This window comes from Sceloporus occidentalis, unplaced genomic scaffold (genome assembly GCF_023333645.1).
Source record: "Sceloporus occidentalis isolate IW3139 unplaced genomic scaffold, rSceOcc1.0.p SCAF_274, whole genome shotgun sequence".
NCBI lineage: Eukaryota > Metazoa > Chordata > Lepidosauria > Squamata > Phrynosomatidae > Sceloporus > Sceloporus occidentalis.
The window spans coordinates 596,928-622,509 of record NW_028317254.1 but is presented as its reverse complement, the minus strand read 5'-3'; the positions used below and the strand labels follow the sequence as shown (position 1 = coordinate 622,509).

Below are 25,582 nucleotides of genomic sequence, written 5' to 3'. Positions count from 1 at the left end.
TATATTCCTATAATCCAGACCACAAATCTCTTCTTTAAGTACTGATGCACGGGGGGGGGGGGTACTTTCTGCATTTGCCCCTTTGCCCATGATGCTGGCACAGCCGTGGTGCGCGGGGGGCATTAGATCGTAAGCCCCCCTCGATGGCTGCTCCGAACTCTTATTCCAAACCACAAAGCCCTGGAGCTCCATCCGGCAGGATCCTGATGCGAAAACCAGAAGGGGCTTGGAAGGAAATCTTCCATTAGGGGGACGCACTCAGCAGGAGTCTCGGCTTCGCGCATGGACAACGCCACCAGCGCTTAACGCGAGGCTCACATCCGCTGCGCCAGGCACGAGGAGCTGCAAGCCGCAAGATGACGGACTGCAATGCCTATTATCCTCAGGCAGATGGCCCGGTATGCCGTAGCTTAATGTAACCATGTGCCAAACCTACAGTGTCATTGTTATGGCTTATTACTGTAGCAGGGTCTGGCATTGGCAAATCAGTTTCCTGTCCTGAAGATCCCTCCCCTTTTTCCCACCCTTACAAAGGCTGCCTGAACCAATCAGCAACAATCAGCAACTTAGCGCCAGGAAAGATAACGTAACGGGGAAAGATGTTTATGCAGAACTGGACGCTGGCTGCTCCCGCATGGATATATAGTGTTGGTTTCTATCTTTACTCCTATGGCATACCACTTCTGCTGGGAGGCCGTCCACTCATCTACCACCCTTTCAGTACAGTAAGACAGGCATACTTTGTTCTAAAACTCTTAGAATGATGTTCTGCCCCCAATGGTTTTCATATGCAAACAGCTTGAAGATTCCTTGAAAAGGTTTCCTCCGGGACTGCGGAGATTCCTGTAGCAGTTAGAAAAGCGTCTGACCTTTCTACGAACTTCTAAATCCGCAAGTGTGGCCCCCACAGTCCTCTTCGATGTTTATGGTGGGGAGGACTGTGGGGGCCAAACTTCAGTTACACAAGATAATCCGTTTTAATTCGTTATCTCGTTGCAGATACGGAAAACAACGCTGTTTTGGGGAGGAAAAAAAACAAAACCACAGGCATCCCAAAAAACGGTTGCCATGAAGCTCCAGAACGATTACCGACCCGTACGTTGCCTGCTAAGAACGTATTTTTGGAGCTTTTCACCCGGGGAAGGGTTTCTTTATGTATCGCTCGGCTTCTCTGGTTATCATTCATTAACCAGAACTTTCAAAAGGATCCCGGAGTTATCCTGAGACGCGGAAAACAGTCCCTGCAGGCCGAAAAACAAGAAGAATGTCCCAGGGAGTGATCTACTTAACGGGTCTTTACTACAGCATCCCTAAAAAAAAAAAAAAAAAAAAAATCAAAGGGTTAACACCACGGGCTCCGTTCTGCAGTGCGTGCGGCCCACCGAGGGGCCACCACGTTACCCCTTTACTTTTTCTTTTTTTTTTTATAGGGGCTAAAGTTCAGACGGAATCAGAAATAGCCGAAATAATGATAAAAGAAGCCGGCTTTTCTGAAAACCAGAAGAATACGGCGGGTAATAAATCCTCCGCTGCGTTCGTTTCGTCCATCGATCATGCCGAGATCACAATATCCGATCGGAATTGATCAATGTGATAAGCTCTCGGAGCGAATAAATCGCAGATTAAAATATATATTTAATAATATTTAATTATGGGTTGGTTTTTTTTTTCAATCATTTTATAACGTGATGAAAAAATTCCAAATAGTCAAAACGCTAAAAAAAAATAAAACAATTTTTAAATATATATTTTTTACATTTATTGTTCCAGCCTGAATTCCCAAAGTCTGTTTCTTCTACACTACTGGTAGCCACTCTCTAGCATTTAAAGGGTTAACCCCCCAGGGGAAACGACTCTCTGCCAAGAAATACTCACACAGCCAGTACAACCAGAAAGACGCCTCGGCTCCCGACAGCGAACAATAACCTGACAATAACCATTCGCCCGTCAAGTGGGATAACGCATTGTTAATACATAGTGCGCTGCCCTGGTACTGGAACGGGTTAAGCTATGGGGTCGCTGCGTGTTTGTGCGGTGACTCGGCGTCCATACGTGGCCCCCATCAAGGCTACAAGCGCTGCCAAAAAGGAGGACTCTCATGCCTGGAGCATTAGACCCGGCGTGTGTCTACCCTGCACGCCAACGACGTTCTAGAATGTCTAGAAAGTCCAAATTGTTATGTGATGGGCTACTAGTTATGTCTGTTGTACAGCGCTGCAGAATATGATGGCGCTATGAACAACAACATGTTGGGGATACCTAGGGAACGTACATCCTACAGACATGATGTAGTCAACAGGTGACGGCCAACAGATTGGCAGCCTGTAGCTCATATAACACTTATACATAACAGAGGCTGGCAGAGGCACATGGAAGCTGGAGTTTGACAACAGCTGGGGGGCTGCCTATAATAACCAGCACTAGGCGCCCCCCCCCCCCGCTATACTTGTACAGCATTATGACATCACGCTTTGTTCATTTTCCACGAGTGGTGGAGACGCAATGTCGATGAGGGTTCCTCTCATGCCACGTCCCGTCTCAGCCTCTGTTTCTGGAGATTCCCGATACGTTGATAATAATCTGATCGTATTGGTTCATGGTTTACGAAAGCCAATGGCCGTGACATAAGCTCGGTTTATCAGGACTGTTGGCAGCTGTGCCTGCTGAAGACGCTATTCCAGGGGACGATTCTCCGTACAACCAAAGCACCACTTACTCGGGGAGATCCTGGAGGCTACAACTCTCTCCACACCCAATTCTGATCATTTTTGCACGTCCTCCACCCTTGTCGAATTTAACCCCCGGGGGCCTGGTTGTACGATTTTTTATTTTTTTTTTTGCCTCGGAAGAGTTAAAAAAAGAAAGCTTTGCCGGAGATTACTGGGTGAGGGAGGATTTGCCTGCTGTCACGTTCTGTCTGCTTGTATCCCCACCAGCTGGAAAACCTCAGGCACTTTTTTTTTTTTTCCCCATTCTCACATATTCTGTTTTTGAATTTTGTGCCTGCGCAGAGTTAAAAGCGAGTGAGACAATGGACCATTACTGAAGGCAGGAGGACGCCGATAACGGAGAACTATCTTACGCCGAGAGTATTTAAAAAAAAAAAAAAAAAAAAAAAAAAAAGAACTCCGGAGCTGCGGCAGAATACTAATTTCCAGCCCAACAAATCATTTTATTATTTTTTTTTGTTCCAGTAAATATTTCTGTGTGAACAATTAGTTGCACACTGAGCTGTCTCGTACCCGAGAGGGATACAACCAATTAATCAAAGCAAAACAGATACAGTATTATAATAAACACAGGGACAGGAGCTGTAGAGCAATTACAACTCGCTTCCCCATCACGGCGTTTATTAAAACGGTGGAAATTATAGAATCTTGGCAAGATCCGGGTTCCGAACACAAAGGAAGAGTCGTCGCGGGAGAACCTTTTCTCCAAAGTGCGAGAAACCGAAGAAAGCCCAACTGTTTGTCTTGGCCCCGGCTGGAGGCTGATAGCTTGGGCCAACCTGAGATGGCCAAAAAAGAACGTGCGAAGAAAGCCATACTCCATTTGTTGCAAAGGTGTGCCTTGGACCCAATGGAGCTCCTCAACCAACTCTTCTGGTGGTCTAGTAGAGGAAAGAAGACACCGCCGTGTATCCATTGACACCGACAGGTCGAAGTGTATGGAAGCTCCTTGGTATGACCTCCTTATCCTGACCCCCAAGTCATCGCCAAGACGGAGTGACATCCCACCGTCCACTTCCACCAGGCCGCAGGCCATTAATAATCTGCAGAAACTCTGGATTTTGCAGTGTATTCCAGAAAACCAAGGACTAGACCTGTGTGCAAGGACAGCGTGGAGCATTTTGCCAAAATGGTATCGATGTCTTCACACAACAGCCAGGAAAGAGGGGCATCAGAGAGGAAAGAGGGGCACCAGGGGGAGGGAAAGAGGGTCTGGCGCTCAAAGAAGGATTGGACAGATATTGAAAAAACTTTTCTAGTTGGTTTTATGTGATTAAAACTTAAAAAGGAAAGAATAAAATGAGAGACCTGGTAAAGTATGTTTGCTCAGCGTGCAGGGTGACGTGCGCCCATAACTCACAGGAAAACATTCTTGGCTTATCCAGTAGCGCTAATGGCCCAAATCACGGCAAGAGGCATGAGTTTGGAAGGGGGGGGGGCTTAACACTTTGATTTAAAATTAGAGGAAATCCAGCGCAGAAATGAAAACGACATCACAGCGCACCTCGGCAGGCTACGGGATATTAAATCAAAGCCCCTGCCTGCCAAGACGGACGGCGTGGCAAGCGGCCAGACATGGGCCTCGGGAGCTTGCCTGGCGTCTGGTTCAGACGGGAAGAAAAGTGCTTCTCCATCAGCATACCTGGGAGACCGCAGGGTTTGCCCCGGAGTCTCTGTGCTTTTGCCCCAATCTCAGGGTGAAGGGGCAGATTCTCCGGGTCACACAGTCTGACTCCTTCCTATTCCCGCTGTGATCATATATAAGACTCCCAGTTGGTGCTTTTGCTCCCAGTATGATATGGTTGACATCCCTACTTGAATGCAGGTGACTCAATTAAGTGTCTCTTTAAATAATGACAAGTCGAGGTTTCCATGAGGGCCGGCATTAGAGCCATTTGGGTAACACAAGTGACTTCATAGGATCTCCGCAATGGGCAATTAAGGGTTAATATTTAAGGTCTCAGGGTCAGCTGATATAGAACATTCCCAGGTATATATACAAACTCAACCTCCATTGGAGGAAAACAAATCATCTTTTAATATAATACGCAGTAAGGCATGAGCGCGAGCTCCGCGGAGAAACAAAACAAAGCCTTTAAAAGCAATTATAGATTTATCCGCTGAGATTTAATAAACCATAAAAAGAATTAAAAATAAAATAAACGTCTTTGTATCCACGCTCTGAGCTGACCTGCGAAAAAAATGAGATGACGCGGGATACGTTCACCCCACCAAGTTTAAATAAGTCTGCGAGTTTGAAAGCGGAGAAGTAATTTAGCGCAGAGCTCGTGATTGACCTCCATCTGAAAATGTGATTAAAAAAACCCAACAAAACCAGCAATTTACAGAAATAAAATGTGCGTGCCCCAAAAACACCGTCTCAAAAGCAATCAAGTTTCGTACAATTTTTCTTCAATTTTAGCTGCTCTCGTCCCACGCTTACTAATTGTCCACGTCATTTCTAAATTAAACTGCCAACTGTCCCTGTTTAATTTGGCCAGTCCCTCTTTTCAACCCCAAATCCCCTGATGCGCCCTCTTTTCTAGGAGGTCAGAATGTTTGCTGGGTATGAGGGTATCGCAGGGTTCTACGGCCCTAAGAGCCCCGATAATGTGTATAGAAACAGCAGAAAATGGCTTTATAAATTAAAGGGTATATAAACAAAAACACAGAATTCTCTCTCCGTAAACACCGTACATGGGGCCGAAATTCTTTAAACAGGGCCAGTCCGACGTGGACCCAATGAACTAAGTCGGTAAAGTCCTCGTGATGGTTTTTCGAGGCGACGTTGGATTTTTACAAGCTTTTAGGCTAATTAGCGATGGCATAAGTAGGTTACGATCCATATGGAAGCCGTCGTGAAAGCATCGCGCATGCAGACTGGTGACTGACTCTTGGAACCAAGTTAAAAAGTGTTTGTTTCCAGACATTCAAAGGAGTGTTGAGTGGCCCCTTTTATCTGAAGCGGCTGTCTGCGGACCGCTTGCACAGCTAAATCTTCTCGTCTTATCTCGTTGTTAGATAATGACCTTCTGGATGAGGGTAAAGATAGCGCTTGGCTAACAAACACTTCCCATTTTCCCATTTACAAGCCACAGCAAAGCAACGCAGCACATGAAGGGGTGGGGGTTCTTCAACAGAAGCTGATAAACATTGACCCTTAGAACACCCGAGGGGTGTAAGAATTATATGAGTGCTAAGCCTTGTGTCAATAAAGATTTGTTTCTTCAAAATGCATTAGTGCTGTTTTTTGGTGTCGATATAGGTGAAACGTACTTGTGCATATCGATAAAGTTTAAATAAACAAAACATGAAGAAGCGTATCTGTGGTCAGTCGGCAGGCCCATTAATAATGGTTAGGTGTAATTGTAACTGGGAACTCAACTTCCTGCTTGGGCTGACGTTAGGATTCCAGAGTCAACCTGCGCTAAGGGATCATGGGTAACGGAGGGAAATTTGCATGAAGTTACCATGGTGATCATGGTTATACATTCAGCGGGTAATAAAACAAGTGATACATGGTTTTCAATGTTGCATTAAGTTTGGCTTCTCTTTTCCGAATGCGAGAGGGCGGTCCCGCTGACGGCGGCGGGTAGTCCCGGTGAAGCGCAGCCGGGTCACCCACCTCCCCTCGCCCCATAAACTGGCAGCTTTCAGCGGGACTACCCGCCGCCGTCAGTGGGACCGCCCTCTCGCATTCGGAAAAGAGAAGCCAAACTTAATGCAACATTGAAAACCATGTATCACTTGTTTTATTACCCGCTGAATGTATAACCATGATCACCATGGTAACTTCATGCAAATTTCCCTCCGTTACCCATGATCCCTTAGCGCAGGTTGGCTCTGGAATCCTAACGTCAGCCCAAGCAGGAAGTTGTAACCCACTTCCTGGGCTTTTCCCGCACTGAGCAGCTATGAAAACTAAAAAATATTTTATATACCGTATTTGCTCGATTATAAGACGACCCCCCCAAAATCTGAATATTAATTTAGGAAAAAAAAGAAAAAGCCTGAATATAAGATGGCCCTATAGGAAAAAAGTTTTACCAGTAAATGTTAATTCATGTAAACTATTACATTTTTTAATAAAAGCTATGATTGAGAAAAATATTTTTTTGTTTTTATTTCCTTGTCACATCTGCCCCCAGGCTTGCCACTCCAATATGGCACTGTGGCCCATGATATGCCTTTTAACCCTCTATATGCCACTGTGCCCCATGATATGCCTTTTAACCCCCTATGTGCCACTCTGCCTCCAGAAATGCCTTATACCCCTATATGCCACTCTGGCATTTAGGGGGTTAAAAGGCATATTATGGGGCAGAGTGGCATATAGGGAGGTATAAGGCATTTCAGGTGGCAGAGTGGCGTTCAGGGGGTTAAAAGGCATTTCATAGAGCACTCTGCCTTCAGAAATGCCCTATGCCCCCATTTAACACCCCCCCCCCACTTACTGGGGCTTCCAATTTCCTGCTGTATACCGGGGCACCAGTCTTCCTTCTGCATCCCCCCCATTTAACACTCCACCCCACCCTACCCCACCCCACACACTTACCGGTGCTTCCAATTTCCTGCTGTATACAGGGGCAGCGGGTTGACGTCCACGCTATCCGCGTAGACAACTTACGCTGCAGCCAGAAGGAGGTGTGGCTACCAGCGGGGGTTGTCTGCATCCATCGCGCAGACTTTCCCCGGCTGTCAGAGATCAGAGTGTGTGTGTGGGGGGGGGTGTTAAATGGGGGGGGTGGGACAGAAGGATCCAGGTCCCCTGCAGCTGTGGGGGATCTGGATCTTAGTCTCATAGTCAGACCTCTATTTGAGGTCTGATTATCGGGGTCGTCTTCTAATCAGACCTCAAAAGCATTTGCTCTGAAAAAAACCTCGTCTTATAATCGAGCAAATACGGTACATTTAGAATAAATCTATAAAGTCTAGAAATCTATCAAATCTATAAAATAACAGGTTCTAAAAGAGATACAACACGAGACAAAAAGAAAAATACTTTGCAGATGTGGCATCGCGCCCGTGCGCTGTTATAAATCAGTCGTGGTTGGTCTGTAGGCCGACGTGTGTTTTTCATAAATTGTTGGCGCTATATAAATAAATAAATAATAATAATAATAATAATAATAATAATGTGTCTGCACAAACACATACAGAAAATAAAATCATGTCCAGCAGACGGTTTATATAATAGTCCAACCCATCACCCTAACCCAGGGGTGTCCAACCTGCGGCCCTCCAGCTGCTGCAGGACTACATCTCCCATACTCCTCAGCCAGCTCCTTAGCTGAAAGAGCATTATGGGAGATGTAGTCCTGCAGCAGCTGGAGGGCCGCAGGTTGGACACTCCTGCCCTAACCCTTTTAGAACCTCCATAACGCAGATTGACCAACTTTGTAGGACCCCGACAGGAATGTCTACCCAATTGATCACCTAAAAATACAGCGCCGCACATGGATGGACTGTTTTAACAGCATCTGAGATGAGCAAATTGTGGGAGTTGCAGTCCAACACCAGAGCAAACATGTGTGCAGATCGTCCTTAAAGGGGTCACAGCTGCGGAATGACAATGTATTTACCCCTATAGAGTGTATACAGCTGGCCCGTGAAAAAAAACCATAAAAAAAACCTAGAACAGGTTTCTCTGGACACCTTAAAACATTTTGTCCAGGGGGGAAAAAAAAAAAAAGTATGAGGCTCCTCTATGACCTCCAGGACGAAAGAGAAAAGGAGCTCCGCGTTGTACGCGGGTAAATTTAGTTCATGTGCGTCAACGGAGCGAAGGAAGGCCAGGCGTGAAATGTAGAGCAACGTGGAAAATTAATCTACAGCGTGGAGTAATCTTCTCTTTTAATTACTCTGGGGAAAAGACAATTTATGTTTTGGAGGGTCACATCTCCTCTGATGGAGAGAAAGAAAGATTACGGAGCGTGGAAATCAGATTTAAAGTCTGTTACTAGTATCCTCCTTTCTCCTTTTTTTCCCTTGAAAAACTGTGGTTGTGAAACGATCGCCCAAAAGAATGGCGGAAATCGTGGCGTTAAAGGAACCTTGTGGAGTCTCCAAGAACGTCTTATAGTAGGAAGCGTTCATTCACGGTGGCACACGCGAGACTCATATCCTTTCCATTCACTACTAAAAGAAAGGGCACAGGTGCGAACGGAGACAAGAGCGTGACTCGAGAGTCACAGAAATAGTCCGGCCATCGGCCGAGTCTCGTCTGTCTACAAAAGAAAATTCTGAGAGGAGAGGAAGGCGAGGCATCTTTACAAAAAAAGCGGCAAAACATTCAATGAAGACGTAAGAGAACGATTGTGTCTGAAAACCAGACTGCCGTGGCAGGCAGCGTGCACACCTGTACGAAAGAGCTAGCCTTCTCGTTCATTAAACTGAAATAGATTAAAAGCTAATAACATGTTTGATATGGTAGCTTAAAGGGACCATTTTTTCCTTTATCGAGTACTTAACACAGAATACTTATTATATTATAACATAGTAATTTAGGTTGACCATCAAGCTCGGCCTTGCGGTTGATGCAGAATATGGCCTTCAAAAAGTAAGAAAACTGATCCCGTACATAAACACTTCAAACACTCCATGCACCGACAGACGATCTTCCTTAACACGACGGCAGGTTCTTTTCTGAACCTCCTGAAGACCATCTTTGAACACCATACTGGACGTTTGAGAGGACAACAGAACCTTCAAAGTACTTTTCTATGAATCATTCGTATAAAGACCACGTCCGATAAATACATAACCCATGCTGTTGCACTACTAAGCAAGAGTTGGGAGATGTTTTTACTATTGAGAAACTGGATAATAATAATTAAAAACCACAGAAGATTCTCATTTTTGGAGCAGCATCTTCAAAAACCATCATTCCTCTTTTTTTGGGGGATCCAAAGTAAAGCCCAATATGGTCTGCGTCCAAAGTCAGGCATGGGATAGACATATGGCTCCTGAATCTAAGACGAGACCAACAACCAATTAAGGAGTCTTTACAGCAGGGCAGACTAGACGGGGGCCAATCTGCCGGCAGGTTCTAGGGTTTATATGGCATCAGAGATCGACTAAATTAAACATTACCTTGAATGCATTAAAATAAATTTTTATTTTCATTTTCCTTTGTTGTTTGGTTATATAAATATTAATAAAATTAAAAAAGGGCTAGGCAGGGCAGTAGTGGACAGATTCCCGACAGAAGCCTTAGAACCCTGGTAAGTGCCATTGTTTTATCTCTAATCTCTTGCACACATTGTGTTTTTGTGATGCTGCATAGAGCATTATCAGCGTGCATGTCTGATAACGCACAGTATGTAGAAGCGTGATCTCTATTTACTAAAGTTAATGAGTAAGAACTTCAGGAGAGGAAGCCAAGTCGACAAAGAGAACCGATATTTCGAGTTGGCTTCTCACACGTACATTGTATGGATGTGGAACCTATTTAAAGTCAAGAATTGTTTAAAACTGGGAGATAACACAATCTAAAGATAGTAATTGTTCTTTTTTCCTTGTATCTATGTCTTGTAAACATGTCGGAGAAGAAGTTAACACGCGTTATCATCATAGTGAAGCTCCTATATCTTCTCCAGTATTGACTCGCTGAAGCACCAAGCCATGGGCTGTCTGATAAAAGATGGAGACACGGAGACCGGGACATTTAAATGCCACCATGCTTCCTGGACCAGCTATTGTAATAATGGATGTTGCCCCCTTGTCCTTCAATACGTAAAACCCAGGCCTACATAACCCGGCCCGGACTAGAGCTTCCTCGGCACTCAATAGATACACAGTCACACAGTTTTCAACGCTAATTATTTATTATTTTGTTTATGCTATGAGGATAGCGTGAAGGAGACACCATGAGAGAAAACAGAAGAAGGTCATGGAACGATCACCTCAGAATTCAGAAGTATCATTTAAAATTGTGACCTGGTATACCAGGGAGATGCTCCATTGCTCCCTTGATTTGGCCGTCAGCCAACGAATGAATCACCTTGGGAAAGGTAAATGTTGGCGCCGTCAGCCACCGGTCCACCAGGCATTTGCTCAGTTTAGTTGGTGGCCAGCCCAGACCTGGTTCTACTGTACTTATTATGTGACAGCCCTTATTGTGCCTCACCCACCCCCAACAAAAATTACATATAAAAGTAATTATTATAAAATAATACTTTGGACAAGACGCCATTTAAATCCACCGGTGGTTAGAAGGCAATAGGGGCATGTTGGCAAGTTGTCCAAACAAGTCCTCCAAAGCAGGTACTCCAAACTTAATCAAGCGTCCTGCTTTATAGACAATCTCCACAACGCCTGCTGGACCGGTGCAGTACTTGGTACAGCGGCTAATGACTCGTTTTGTTAAATCCCAGAGCCTTTTACCCTCATCGCTCGCTAACTGCTCTTCCCCGTAGCCTCCGACGCTGCAGACCATCCTTTTGATTACTTTTGACCCCTTTCTCCTCAGCCTTCCCACCGCAAAAGGTCCCTTTAACCTTCAGTTCATGAATTGTTCCCCCAGGATAACCCCGCTTTGCCACCGATGCCTGCTCCACGTTTGAGAAAAAAAACTCTCTGTAGACTCCCTATTAAAAAAAGTGGCAATAATAAGAGTTTCCTTTTTTATCTGTATTCCAACGCAATGCCACAAAGGCATCGGATCTACACTTGCATTGCCATGTGTACGTTTTTTTTTTAAACGTTGGCTGCATACTGCCCGCGGGAACTCCGAGGCATTCACTGGTTAGCTGTTACATGCACTGTAAATGTGAATGTTTATTACATTATTTTGCCCTCAGCAGTATGTAACGCGGTTCTCTATAATATAATGGTTTTCCTGCCCCCGTGTACATTATATTCCAGGACATTAAACCCATCTGATTGGCCTGTTTATTCTACAAAACTGGGTCATGTTGTACGTGGGCTGCGTTTAAAATATGTCCCTCTAGATTATATACATTAATATATATAAATATATATATTATACACAATATTATATATATAAAAATAGAATTGTGACTACAAAAGCTGATCTGCCAAATATGACAAAATCAGCTTTCCTAGCGAAAAAGCAGCCTTCGTAACCCCTCTTCTCAGAATCTACATGATTATTCCTTCCTGTTAGGATATCTCTGTTCTATTGCTAAGTTGCTGATTGTTGCCGATTGGCTCACACAGCCTTTGTAAAGGTGGGAGGGGCTGAAGGGAACTTCAGGACAGGAAATTGATGAGATGATGCTGATTCTGCCACAGGCTGCCTCCGATCTCAGCTTCCATGGGGTGTCGTTTTAATGCATCCGGGACAATTACACTAATCGACAAGCAAAAGGCATGTTTTGATGGACGTTTATTAGTGCTGAAAGCCCAATATGCCACAAATTTGACACAATTATGGCCTTCTTTATTAATGCCGTCGCAGCCTATAGCAACAATATCTCCTGCCTGCCAAGTATTCCTACAGCTTTAATACATTTGTGTCCAGACAGTCTATTTTGGGTTGTTTTATCTAATTCGCACTTGAGGAAGCATCTGATGAGTCTATAAATCTTCCTATTTTACCCAATTAGTTCTAGGGAGAAATGTCGCTTTACATTTTCCATCCTCCTCCTGCACCGATTCCCTTGTAAACAAAACCTTTTAACTTAACGAACTCTAAAAAAGATGGATTTCCATCAGGAACCCCACGCTCATTTTGTCATCTATACCAAAACAGGCGTAAAGATGGCCCCTGTCCTTCACCTTAAGTTCTTATAACCTCCTGATCCCCACCAACCATCTACAGTTATAGATCAATACAGCGTAACCGATTCATAGAGAAAAGTGGCTTCATACCACCAAATTCTCCTGATTCGAAACCCAAATCCCTAATGCCCCTCTTTCCTCACCCTGATGCCCTTCTTTCCTCACCCTGATGCCCTTCTTTCCTCACCCTGATGCCCCTCTTTCCTTATTATTTTTAGGGAACGGATTCTTTAACCCGGACGTCCTCTCCAAAGTTCGGAATCTGCATTTAGGCGGAGTCCACCGATTCTGACCACGCATGATATCCGTTCGTTACGTTCTGTAATTTGGAAAATAAACTCTTTGGCTGACACCCCCCCCCCCCGGCTCCAGAGCCCGTTCGGGAAATGATGGCAAAACATGGGTTTCCGATTACCCAGTTTGTGGAGGAGAAAATTGCATTCCTGGCCGTCTCCGCAGCACAATATCTTTCATCAGCAATAAACAATGGCACAAATTATCTAAAATGAGTTTGTTTTCTGACAAGCAATCAGCGAGAGCCAAGAGGAGAAAACACACATATCCCCAAAAAGAGATCGTCTCCCACACAAAACAAAGAGAGGGCCAAGAGATCTAAAATACCCCCCAATACCCCTACAGTGTCAGTTTCCTCGACCCTCTGATCTTGGAATCTATTCCATTGATCCACTGAGCATTACGTTTTTTATCTTCACCTTTTAAGATAACTTGGGTTTCTCATCAAGTCGAGTGGCGCTTAAGGGGTTACTTTAGCAAACAAAGCAAAACAACAAACTTTTTGCCTCTTCTCACATAAAAACTGAGAATTTGGAGATGGAGATCAGTCCCATCTAGTTGCCCGTTTCTCCTGCTGTAAAGACTCAAACCTTAATCAGCCGTTGGTCTCGTCTTAGATTCAGGAGCCGTATGTCTATCCCACGCATGTTTAAATCCCCTCACTGTATTACCCTCTACCACTTCTGCTGGGAGACTGTTCCATTTATCTATCCTCTTGGTTAGTTAAAGAAGACGGTAGGGAATTATCTCCTGCTGTAAACGAGATCAGAATTCCTCGATTCGAGGTTTGCTCTGCCAATTAGAGCTGGCCGAACGTGAAAAACTCCTGCAGAAGTTAGCGTGGAGATACCACGTTTCACCATAACTTCCACGGGAGATGTTTGGGAAAATCGGGCATGAATCGCTTGTATGGCGTTTGGGAAACTCAGACGAACTTCTGAAAGTTGCACCTGAAGGATACCGGCCCAAGAGTTTCCTAGCTAGATTTAATGAATGAACCATTAACCACCTTCTCCCGGGAACTTTAAGGTGACCAGCGTTCGGTTCAACTGGAGATTCCATAAAGCCACGGAACCGGCACGCTCATCGATGAGAATGAAGGTAGGAAAGTTTCTACTTAACATAAGAGGCGTTTGTATTTTCATCATACAAACATTTCCCACCCTTCTCTTCAAGAGCTACCAACAAGCTGGAGTTTTACAGCAGAACAGTAGGAATGCAGCATTTGGCCAACAATAACCTCATAAAAGTAATGTTTTATTGCCCGGAATAGGTGGCAACTGCGTGGTCAGGCCTTCCTCTTTCTGGGAACAAAATCCCACACGCCTATACCGTGTTAAATCCCATGACACGTTTGATCTAAAGCAGCGTGTGTCCTTAATTCGTCCTAATAAGTTCCATCAACAGTCACGTGTGACTGGGAACAAGCAAAAATACAAGGGACACACTGTTAAGTGTCTCATCTTTATGCTGGGCCAGCTGAGGTGGGCTAACGGAAGAATATCTATCGCTTCTAGGAAAAAGGGGAAAAAAAATCACATGCCAAACACGAACATGTTGTCGGAGCCACAATTTCACCCACAGAGAAACAAGACAACAAGCGATGTTCTTCCAAAGGAACGTCGAAAGCTCATCGTGGTGACACACTGCCGCCTGCTGGAGCCTGAGTGAACTGCACATACATTGTATCAATAGCAGAATCTAATTTCCAGTACAAATATAATAAATACTGTTTGAGATCCCAGTCGCTCACTACAGGATCATAAAAATGTAGCACACGCTTACCTCATCGGGCGACCGGTGGCCTTAAAGTGATATATATATAGGGATTTAAGGGTATAATTCTTAATTTATTCGGCAGTTCTATCTTGTTTCTTTAGAACAGGCAGGTGACTGGGCTGCTAATAAGAGACAAGGAGCGTGTCTCACCCGAGACATTTGGCAGCCGCGGTTATTATTTACAGATATAACAAGGAATGTATGTTTCCAGCAGAAAATGACAACAAGCCCCAGCCGCTGATCCATTCCCTTTCGCTTACCGCTGGACCGGTTTTTCCGGTTAGATTTTCCGCCGCTGAGAAGCATCTTCAAACTGTTGCGAAACATGTCTGCGCCGTCGGGCCGGAATCGAGCTGACGATCTGTAACATGACACAGGGACAGCGATGTCAGAGGCCGGGGTGAAAGCACAAAGTCAGGTAACATGATCGTGACGGATTAACACGTGTTTGGCGGGCGGAAAAAGAATGTATTTTTTTTTTTTTTTTTTTTTTTTTTAAAGAACACGGAACCAAAATATGTGTTTTTTGGATACCTTTTTAAATTCGTTGATTAAGCAAAAGTCTGGTCGTCGGAACGTCAGGGAGAGATCCAACCCAGATTATTGTAGGATCGAGAGGGACTTCTCTTCGGCCAACTTTGGGGTTATTTGGCTAGTTCTAGGTTAACGAGGTCCCGGATACAAACTGTCTGAATTGTCAATATATATATTTTTATCCATAGGAAATGGTTTAATGTATAAAGCCGTTTCCTGCTGTTTCTATACACATTATCGGGGGTTTTAGGGCTGTAGAACCCTGCGATCCCCTCATACCCAGCAAACATTCCGACCTCCTAGAAAAGAGGGGCATCAGGGGATCAAGGGTGGATCATCAGGGATTGGAGGGCCAGAGAGAGACTGGCCAAACTAAACAGGGGCACTTGGCAAGTATGTACCACATAGCTTCTTCATCTTTATTGTATTTGACCACGTTCCATTGTGTTCCAGAGATGTTTTTTTGCCACCGGGGTTGTTGGATGCAAGGTCCCCGATTGTAGGCACTTAATATCTTATCTCATTGCAAGCTCGCATTTGCCCCCTTAGATCTGCCCCAAGGAGCTTGCAATCCCTTCAACCCCTAAGATGCTGCCTCTTCGCTTTATGGAAAAGACAGCCCGCAAGTGCTGGCAGTAAACGGTAACCTCGGGGTTAATGAGCACGGAGTGTCTCTCTTAGGGTATAATTCCACGATCCGTCCTTTAAGTCACCGACGAGAGTCTTAATAGAAGGATCGTTTACACGCTTGTTCCGCCCCTCGCATGCCCAGCGCAGCGGCACAGGGGGAGTCACGGTAATCAGTGACAATTTCTCCATTGTTCCGTGTCCTTGCACACAATCACCTGGGAACGCCGCCAGCATCTACAAACAAAGTTCAGACTCCGCGATCTCACATCCGCCGCGCACGCGGACGACCATTTAATGCCACGTGCCGGGAGGCGAGCAAACCTCAGGACCCTCGGCCACCGCGCTACGGCGTCTGCAGGCGCTCTATAAATCCAATGTCATTTAATGGAGGGGGAGGCGGGTATGGGATAAATGCCAAGTGGCTTATTATGATTTTGGAACACGGCCAATAGATAATTATTTAAAGAGACATTAACACCTGAATTTAAAGGGGGAACGTTCACCTTTTTTTTTTTTATTATTCATAGTATTTTTTTATATTTTGTTTAATATTTTTTGTCAGTTGTAGTTGTTTTTTTCAGGCAGTTGTTTATGAGCCATTTGTAGGTGTTCGTTATCATGCTTCCAATGGGAAAAATAGAATGGCTCGGTCTTAATAAGCAAGTCGGACTCTCTGACTAATGAATGTCTATGGATGAACAGACTTCATCGCTGGCGTAAGGGGATCCTGAAAGCCTCTAGCACTGTTACTTTTCTGTAACGAGGCGTGAATTTCCCTTTAACGGGTTCACGTCACCCCCTACCCTGTGGCCGCATAGATTGGATTTTGCGTGGTGACATGGAGGTCACGCTTCACACAGGGAGGGGACGGGGAGGTTATCCTTTAAATTTTTATTTTATTTTTTTTGTTTCTATGGCAACCACCTATCACTGCCTGCTTTTGTGTCATATGAAAATTAAGTGTTCCCGGCGGAAAAAAATAAAAAATATTGGTTTTAATTGCAAAAAAACAGCAAATATTGTAATAACCCAAAACGGAGGGATTATCTCAATAAATGAGTGTCCGCGAAACGCGGCGCCTGCCCTCGGTATTCGCGTTAAAATAACGGGAAGGCTCATTGGTTTACATTATCCTTAAAATCTATTGTTAGAAAGAACACCCCACCCGTGGATTCTTAAGGAATAAAACATGGAGGGGAGCAGGGCACACATTTCTAACCCTTTTGTGCACGCCACCGGAGCTTAAACAATGAAAGGGGTACAAACGAAACAAGTGTTCGGTTAAATAGTCATGTGACCTGTGTCTGCCCATAAAGCCCCCCCCGGCAGAAAACTCATGATCTCACGTTATGGCTTTGCTTCTGCTTGGCTTTTACACAGAGGTCCACGAGCCGACACAATGTATCCTTATAAACTGTCAAAAAGGTGCAACAATGTAGCCATGTCGGCTTTGGCTCTCCAATGGAGATGATCCAAGCTGTAGACGACCTCCTGATCCCGAAAAACATTATGGGCTCCAGGGTTTGAGACAATTTTATGGAATCCCCTTGTCGGTTACCGCGGGGTAACATCGGCTGGGAGTTCGATAATACATTTTGGGATAGCGTCCCTTTAAATGGGTGTCCTGGCGTCACCGGCAGTGAAAAGGTTAAGGAGCATCAGTGACCCATTATAACCCTCGAACCAAATAACCACTAAACACCCGCCTTTGGTGGCCACTCGCAGACCTCTAACGCTATAATTATCTCTGCAGGAGAGGCCTTAAAACAGCAGAGAATTCTATTTAGAGAAATAGATGAAGCCGCGCCGGGTGGAGCGGCTGGCGGGGGAAGGAGAGGGCAGCAAATTAGATGTATCCAAAGGCCGAACGAGGCTCGCTGTAAGCCTCTTAACACGAAGCTTCGCGTCCGAAGGGAGTTTCGGAACTCATTCACGGAATCGGCTTCTGTGTTGCTACCAATACTGGGAGACGGAGCCATGAACCCACTACACCTTAATCACAAAGCTTCTAAGTCAACGGAATCCTTTATATAGCGCCATCGTATTCCACGGCGCTGTACAATAAAGTTAATGTTTCTCACCGCTAAACATTTAAATTACAATCGACTGCAAAGCCGCGTCGGGCAAATAGCGGGAGGCGTATGAAGTCCAACGCGCGCACGCTCATAATCACACGGACACTTAATAACGGTAAAGAAAGCACAAAAATAATAACGACGTTAAAAAACTTAATTAATTGGGTTTTAAAAAGGACTGAAACTAAAAACCAGAGAAGACATCAAAAAAAAATCTAATTACTTTTTGTTGGATTATCTGCAGGATTTTGCTGTTTGTGCCGAACATCCAATTGAAAAAATCGGGGGTGGGGGGGTTTGAAAAAACAGATAACAAAATTAATGAGCTCTGCTGCCAAATTCAATTTGGTGGCCACGTTTCGGTCTCTCTGCGGCGGGGATCATTACGGCGGCGTTCCGCCAAAGCGTTCAGCCAGCTAATTCATTTCCCCACATTTACTGCAATTATTTTTTACGCTTTAAGTGGAGACACTTTTTTTTTTTTTTATTCACCCTATTGATGCCTAAACAACGTACGCCAGACAGCGTACCTCCCAAGTGTCCTAATTTAAACGAACAGTCCTTCTTTGGGTCCCAAAACCCCCTTTTCCTTTCCCTTATTTCTAGGAGTAATAATAATAATAATAAAAACATAGAATCTGCCGGCAGATTAGCCCCAAACCTTAATCAGTCGTTGGTCTCATCCTATATGCCTATCCCATGTTTAAATCCCCTCACTGTATTACCCTCTACCACTTCTGCAGGGAAGCTGTTCCACTTATCTACCACCCTCTCAGTAAAGCAGATCCTCAGGCCTTGGCGCACCTACTCGTGCTAACCCCATGTAGTTACAAACACGCATACACGCATACTAACATTAATCTAAACGCGGATTACTCGTGGGTCGATAAACAGCTAAAGGTATGACTATGCCTAATGGGTCTTTATTCCATATTACTCAATGTACGCATCACGTGACGGATAATAGACACCAGGAGAATGAAACGCATTATCTTCCCCGGCCGAGGACACGCGAGAGGGAGCCTCGCGATTGACACCGTTTTAATAAGCTCCACGTAGAAATCTCTCCGGGAGACAATTACGCGTGCGAACTGTTCTTCTCATTGAGGGCTACATCAAATTCAAGCGCGGGCAGCCATCTGGTGTAAAATTATACCTCGAGAAGTCAATAAGAGGCACAGGAGAACGTCCCGGCTGTCTGTCTCTCCCGAGAGCGCCGATAATATGCAGATTTCCAGGGATATCGTCGATGTACCTCATCATTCAACTCAAAGCAGCAGATGTTTGCACTTGTGGACCCTCGGCGGGTTCTTACAGGGATACACAAGCAAAAAGAGCAGCGAGGGACTAACGGCGGACGGCGCATTCCACCAGACGGCGGGCTGCAAAAACACAAATTCCCTTATCTAGAGCAAGGTGTAAAGAGAGTCGTGATGGATACAGAGAGACACCGGGTAATCCTCTAGGGGGTCCTTCTGGGCCATGAGAAGGAGGTGACCCTGTTTAAACAAGTAAATCATTAGGGTGACTAGTCCAGCAGGGAAACTGTTAAAATTTTTGGCTCTGGGTGGTCACCCCAGAGGGCCATCTCGCCAGCATGTCAATCTGCATACTGAGTGCTGGCAGCAAGCGTCTGGCATAAAATCAAAAAAATATACACAGGTTAGTGTCTGTAATGGCTTAAAATTTTTACATTTTAGGTCTGAACATTTTTGAAATGGTGAAAAATACTCAAATCTGAATTTATAAATCGTGATATATAAAAAAATAAATAAATAAATAATAAAATAGCTCTGTACGCGTCTCTAATACATGTGTGTCTAACGTGTGTACCTAATCCGTAAAGTGGGATTTCTGTTGGCAGAAGGTAATCCATTCCAAGCTTCCCTATCGGATCATGTGATTTCCCCGCCGGGTCTCTGTATACAAAAAAACTGCCAATATTTTTTTAGAATTAGGCTTTTTTGGGGGTTCTAGTTTTTTCTTGACCATTATTTCTGGTTCTAGCAAATTTTTGCCGGCAGAACAGCCCCATTCGTACTGCCCGTTTCTCCTGCTGTAAAGACTCAAACCTTAATCAGTCGTTGGTCTCAGGAGCCATATGCCTATCCCATGCATGTATTACCCTCTACCACTTCTGCTGCGAGGCTGTTCCACTTCTATACCACGCTATGAAACATGTTTCACTTGGTTTCTTGAACATCAGATGTGATATCAATCTGTTATGACCTCAAAATCTGTTCTTTGCTTGTAATGGCTACAAACCAGTTCAGATGACATACAACAAAAAGCACATTGCCCCCAATCTCTACTTCTCGGGTTAAAACCCTTATATAAATATTCTTGAAATAGCCAAAATAAGGGAATCTTATACGTGCTTCTATCTTTCTTTATATCAATGCATCCCCTGGGTACTCCAGCCCACCTACAACATACAATCCTATGAACACGCACACACACTCCCTCCCTGAGATAAACCATGGAAGGCGTCTCACACGTCCAGGGCCGATCTTAGGACCGGGCCAGTCAGGCAGCTGCTGAGGGTACCTGGACTCCAACAGTCATCCCAGAAACTCTCTCCAATATGTAGAAGCAGGTGTAAAAGCCTCCATGCGGAGGAGATCTTTGCCTATAATGAAATCCTAAATAAAAGAGATTGCAACGAGTCCATCCCGATTGATCAACTGAATCATCTGCATTCCTAAAAACCTCTGGAAAGAAGTAGGAAGACTGGAATGTCAACTAATGGATCAAAAACTCTCTCCTAATCTGAGGTTTGATCCCTGGACCCCAGCTCATTAATAATCAATCAAACTTTGGGGCATTTGATAAGATCCACAAGAGAAGAGGGCAGAAGCTGATGGGACATTTGCCCCCAGATCCATTAGGGACATTGGGACCATCAGAGATTATCTTGTTCCTCAAGATGAGAAACAAAGAGAGGGATTTGAATTGTTGGCCAGAAAGCTCCTTATCTGACACATCCATCCAACACTTCAATCATCAAATCATCTGCATACTTCTGTCCAAACAGAGCAGGGATTGTTACATTCGGGCTTCTCTGCCAGCAATTATTTTAATGGCCTACGGAATTTCATTCCTCTTTATGGAATGTAATAATTTATTGCATCAGCACGCAGGTTTCCAAGAACCATGAGATACTATTTCTTCTCAACATTCCAAACGGCCGGAGACGACCTCCGTGTTTTAGGGGTGTGGTTAGTGAAGCAGATTGAGGCGGGGCTTTAACAAAATAATGTATTTTATTTCTAAAAATTCATAAACCCATTTCTATGTGTATTGCCATCCCTTGGACCTTCCCAGCTCAGGCTACTCTGAGCCCTCCCATTTTGGGTGGGGCTAGTCACATACATGGGTGTGGCTAGCTGTACAAGGGGCGTGGCTAGCCCCAGATAGCTTAAATCTGTATGGAGGTGGGAGGGTAACAGTGTGGTAAAATTCTGAGCTCCTAGAAAAGTGGGGCATCGCGGGAGGAAAGACGGACAACAGAGGAGAAAAAGATGGACATCGGGATTTGGAGACTGGTCAAACTAAACAGGGGCACTAAGAAGGTGGAGTAAAAAAAATCCTGAATCGAGAGGAAAAATATAATAATATAATAATGTAATATATTTAACAATGTAATCTCTCTCTGAGATTTCCATACATTTATTTATTTGAAGAAGAAAAAAAAAACTCTGCTCATATTTATTATTCAGCAAAAAGCGAAGTAAGAGATTTACTTGGAACGACTTGGAAAGAAATAATTATAAAACACCATCACACAGAAGCCTTAATTCTATACGCACAGCGGCCAAATACATAAAACTTTATGCAAACTGGCACCAGTATAAAATTTCCCAGACCTTTAGGCTGTGCTTAACGGTAAATGGGATTATACTATTTTTTTTTTTTAATGATAGATTCCGTTTAAAACAGGAGCCCCGCGGCTCTGTGCGGCTTTAAGAATGAAAGAAAAAAAAAAACATGAAGTGGAAGCAAGCAGGGAACGCCAGAATGAATTACCGACGCGGTGTGACACGTGGAAGTAGGTCACACATAGCACACGGCAACCAGCCCTGATTGGGTGTCTTAAACAACCACCTCGAGGAGTTAATCATCGAACACCTCATTGTAGGATGAAAGGGATTCTGGGGAACTACGGGAAATCGGAGATGACTCTTCGGTTACAAGAACCCGTCATATTCTGGTTATGTTCTAGAGAACATTGTTTCCTGCATATACAATAAACATTCAAAGGGGGTCTCTGTTAGTGGCTCGGCAGGGGTCTTCACCAAGAGTTTTTATGTTAACTAGAGACATATTCATAACTGTAGCCTAATAATGTATAGAGAAATGCCCTGCTGTTTCTTTACACATTATTGGGGCTTTTAAGGCTGTAGAACCCTGCGATACCCTCATCCCCAGCAAACATTCTCACCTCCTAGAATCAGGAGGAGGAAAGAGGGACATGAGAAGAGGAAAGACGGACATCAGAAGAGGAAATAAGGACACAGGGATTTGGAGCCCAAAGCGTGACCGGTCAAACAGGGGCACTAAGAAGGTTCGTTAACATTTTTATGCATTGCTCTCCATGACACAGAAGGCTAAAGTTTTAAAACTCAAGCCCAAATTTTGTTTTATTATTATTTTTTTTCCCCTAGGAGGGAGACCTCAACCCCGCCGAGAAACTGCTGATTCTTAACCACCCCTAATGTTGGGATTTATCACGACGTGTGTATTAATTGTTTAAGAGCCTGCGTCTCAGCGCTTCCCACCCGTGACCTCCCGCAGAGACACGGATTCAAAGGAGAAGCGCTTTCCAGGCTGAGAGTCACCGCCGGCCAATTAGCCCGGCACAGGAAGAGCGAGCTAGAAGAGTCTAAAGATTATTATCCGGATATCACAATCCCTGCGTTCACGCAGAGCCTCAGAAGAACTGGCTCAGCGGAAGAGAAGCCCTGATGTAAATTCATCTGCTTAATCCGTATAATAAAACATTGTCCTTTCTATTAAATATGTACAGGATTCATTTAGAATTCTCTCTTCTATTTTTATTTTATTTTTTTTTTTAGCAGAAAACAAGCATTTCTTCAGATTTATTTATAAAGATGAGCACATTTAATTTGTTAAGTGCATTTTTATGGCAAGTTCGAGATATATCATGAATCACAATGGTTACACGGTATAAATGTTCCTTCTATTGTGTCATTGGGAGGGGTGAACTTCCAATAAACCATATTTGGCCAATGTCAGAAGAGTCAATTCAACGGGAAAAAGGTCCGTTGTAAGCAAATCATTCTCCAGCTGAAAGATTTCTCTTGTTTTTCTTGAATTCTTACGTTTTTAGGTCTTAAGAAGGATGCCGTATTGATTGATTCCCAGAAATTGCGGTGGCTTCCTGGAAAATTTTGAGCAGGGTCAGCTGGGGGAATATTATGAAAGCCGAGCTTTTTTCGAGCTGATGAAAGCTGGTACGAGGGGCAGCACGGGTTGGAAGGAAGTCCCTCCTGCGATGGAATGGAATATAAAGTGCTGTGTAATCGATGATCAACTGGTTCAGTCGGTGGGCTACTTCTTGCTAACATAAGAATCCCAAGTCAACTGGATGAACCCCTTTAAATTCTTCTCGGTTCACAATCATGTTGGCCAGAAGAAACCAGGGAGGTGCGGTACAGGCGCATGAGCCCACCATACGTCATGAACACCCAGAATAAGTGGGAAACGTTCCGTGAAGTCCAAAAATGTAACTCATCACAACGTCGGCCATTCCTGGCAAACAACAGCAGGAGCGTTTACCGCCATGATGTATGTTTCAATCTGGTGACACCATTACCTAAACACTGTATACTTAAGGCAAGCCTTAGTTTAAGATTGGACCAAGCAATTCCAGCAAACCACCAGCTTCAATTTAAATATGCTGGCCAGTAGACCTCTTAAACACATGGCTTGGTGGGCTACTGGCCAAGGTGCACTTTTTTGAATACAGAGCGGGACGGCACTAGTAGATTGCATGATCTCCAACCCAACCTATACTTGATCAAGCCAACCCAATAACGTTGATCCCTTTGCCGTTTTTGCATAGTTTCCCATTACCCTGAAGTCCCCAACTTGAATGGTCTTTTTTTTCGTGTCCAGTACATGGATTATAACCAGAGGGCTGAACAAAACCGCCTTCTTTTCAGTCTAATCTGCATTGGCTTTTTTTTTTCTTCGTAAATAGAGATATTAAGTCATAATAATAAATGTTTCATGGGAATTTTTGCTAGCGACGGATAAGCTGCAATTAGCAAAATGGTTTTGTTTTTTTCTAAGAGCAAAAGTGGAAAACGGGGAGGGAAACAAATATTTCTCTCTTTTTTTTTTTTTTTTTTTTTTTTTTTATTTAATTATGGATTTTAAACTCCTATTACCCGGAGGATATCAGCTCCTCCGAGCGGCGTCAAAGAAGGATTTGCATAAAGTAAATCACATTATTAGTTTAAAAAGCAACGCACATTAAAGCACTAAGGAAGCCCGTGTATAACATATCATTGTGTTTAAGTCTCCCTCAGGAGTTAGGGCAGAAAAAGTTTCACACACCCCAACCATCCCGCAACATCGAATGATTGTTTAGATTGTTTAGCTAATCTCTTCATTTGCTTAAAACTGTGACATCATATTTTTGGAAGCAAGCGGGAGAAAAGCCAGGCGTTGGCACTGGCAGGTGGCCCAATACAAACAGGTTCCTCATCCTCCAAGGGACATGAATCGGATGTGGAGTAAGAGGTGGTATAAATGACTGATTAATAATGAATACGTAAAGGTCAAAAAAATTAGGTCCCGTCCAATGGACAGTCTGAAAACTACACGGTCACATTCTGAAGACGAGGAGACCAATGCCTGATTGCAGACAACAATTATACAAGGGTATCCTGTGCTAATCGCTTGTCTTGGTTCTTCAAGATAAAGGTGATTTGGTCAAATACAGAATTGCAAGGCGTATAATATGCCAAGTGTTGAAGGGTATTTCTGAATGTATGGGCTAACTGGTTGCTTGACAACTTCAAATGACCATACCTGGGAACTCTCAGGGTCTGATATCCTCTCAACTATGGTTGGTATCCCTACTTAAATGCTGGTGACTCAATTAAAGTCTATCTCAATAATGGTAAGGCAAGGTTTCCATAAGCCATTTGGGAAACACATTTGGCAAATCACTTTTATCCCTAAAAAGGTTCAAAAGCTGCAAAAGTCTAAAGCTTTCTTCTATAAGACAAGAGAAGGACTGTTTAAGGTTGACCAACATTTTAACTTTTAATCTCAAAAGCGATGACCAGGAACCACAAAGATTACAAGCTAAATTACGTGCCGAGCAGGCATAATGGAAGCTAAGTAATCAATGGCTTATGGGGTATATGGCGGACAAGAGAGATGGGGTACATGGTAGACAAGAGAGCGTCAAGTGTTTTGAGAGCAATAGCTTCTAGAGACTTCAGTTCACAGAACCATAGATGATTGTATAGCTACAAATATTGTGGACAGTAGCGTCCAAATCAGAAGGTCGATGGTGCAAAACAGTCCTCCCATCATGGATTGTATGCATCTCCACCAACCCCTGGCAATATCCGATGGATTGTGGACTTAGGAACTCAACCCTGGTCAAATTGTCCCTTCCTTGGTACATAACTTGACCCCATTCCACCACTGGGACCCATGATCTGTCACACGTCAGTCTGCTTTGGAGAAAGGTAGTACCAACACACTGCAGAACTCCATTATTGTCACGTGCATCACGGCACTAACACCAATACCCCA

At 44.1% G+C, this 25,582-nt stretch overlaps 1 protein-coding gene across 2 annotated transcripts in view; it reads right to left on the bottom strand.

Annotated features, from left to right (window-relative positions):
* Nucleotides 1-14,873, bottom strand: part of LOC149275635 (protein TANC2-like) — an 85,276-nt gene extending 70,403 nt beyond the window's left edge. For both annotated transcript variants that reach the window (XM_089504499.1, XM_089504500.1), the window contains exon 1: nt 14,807-14,873. In XM_089504499.1, the coding sequence (XP_089360625.1) occupies nt 14,807-14,873 (67 nt within the window). The remainder of the gene's footprint in view (nt 1-14,806) is intronic.
* Nucleotides 14,874-25,582: the final 10,709 nt, after the last annotated feature.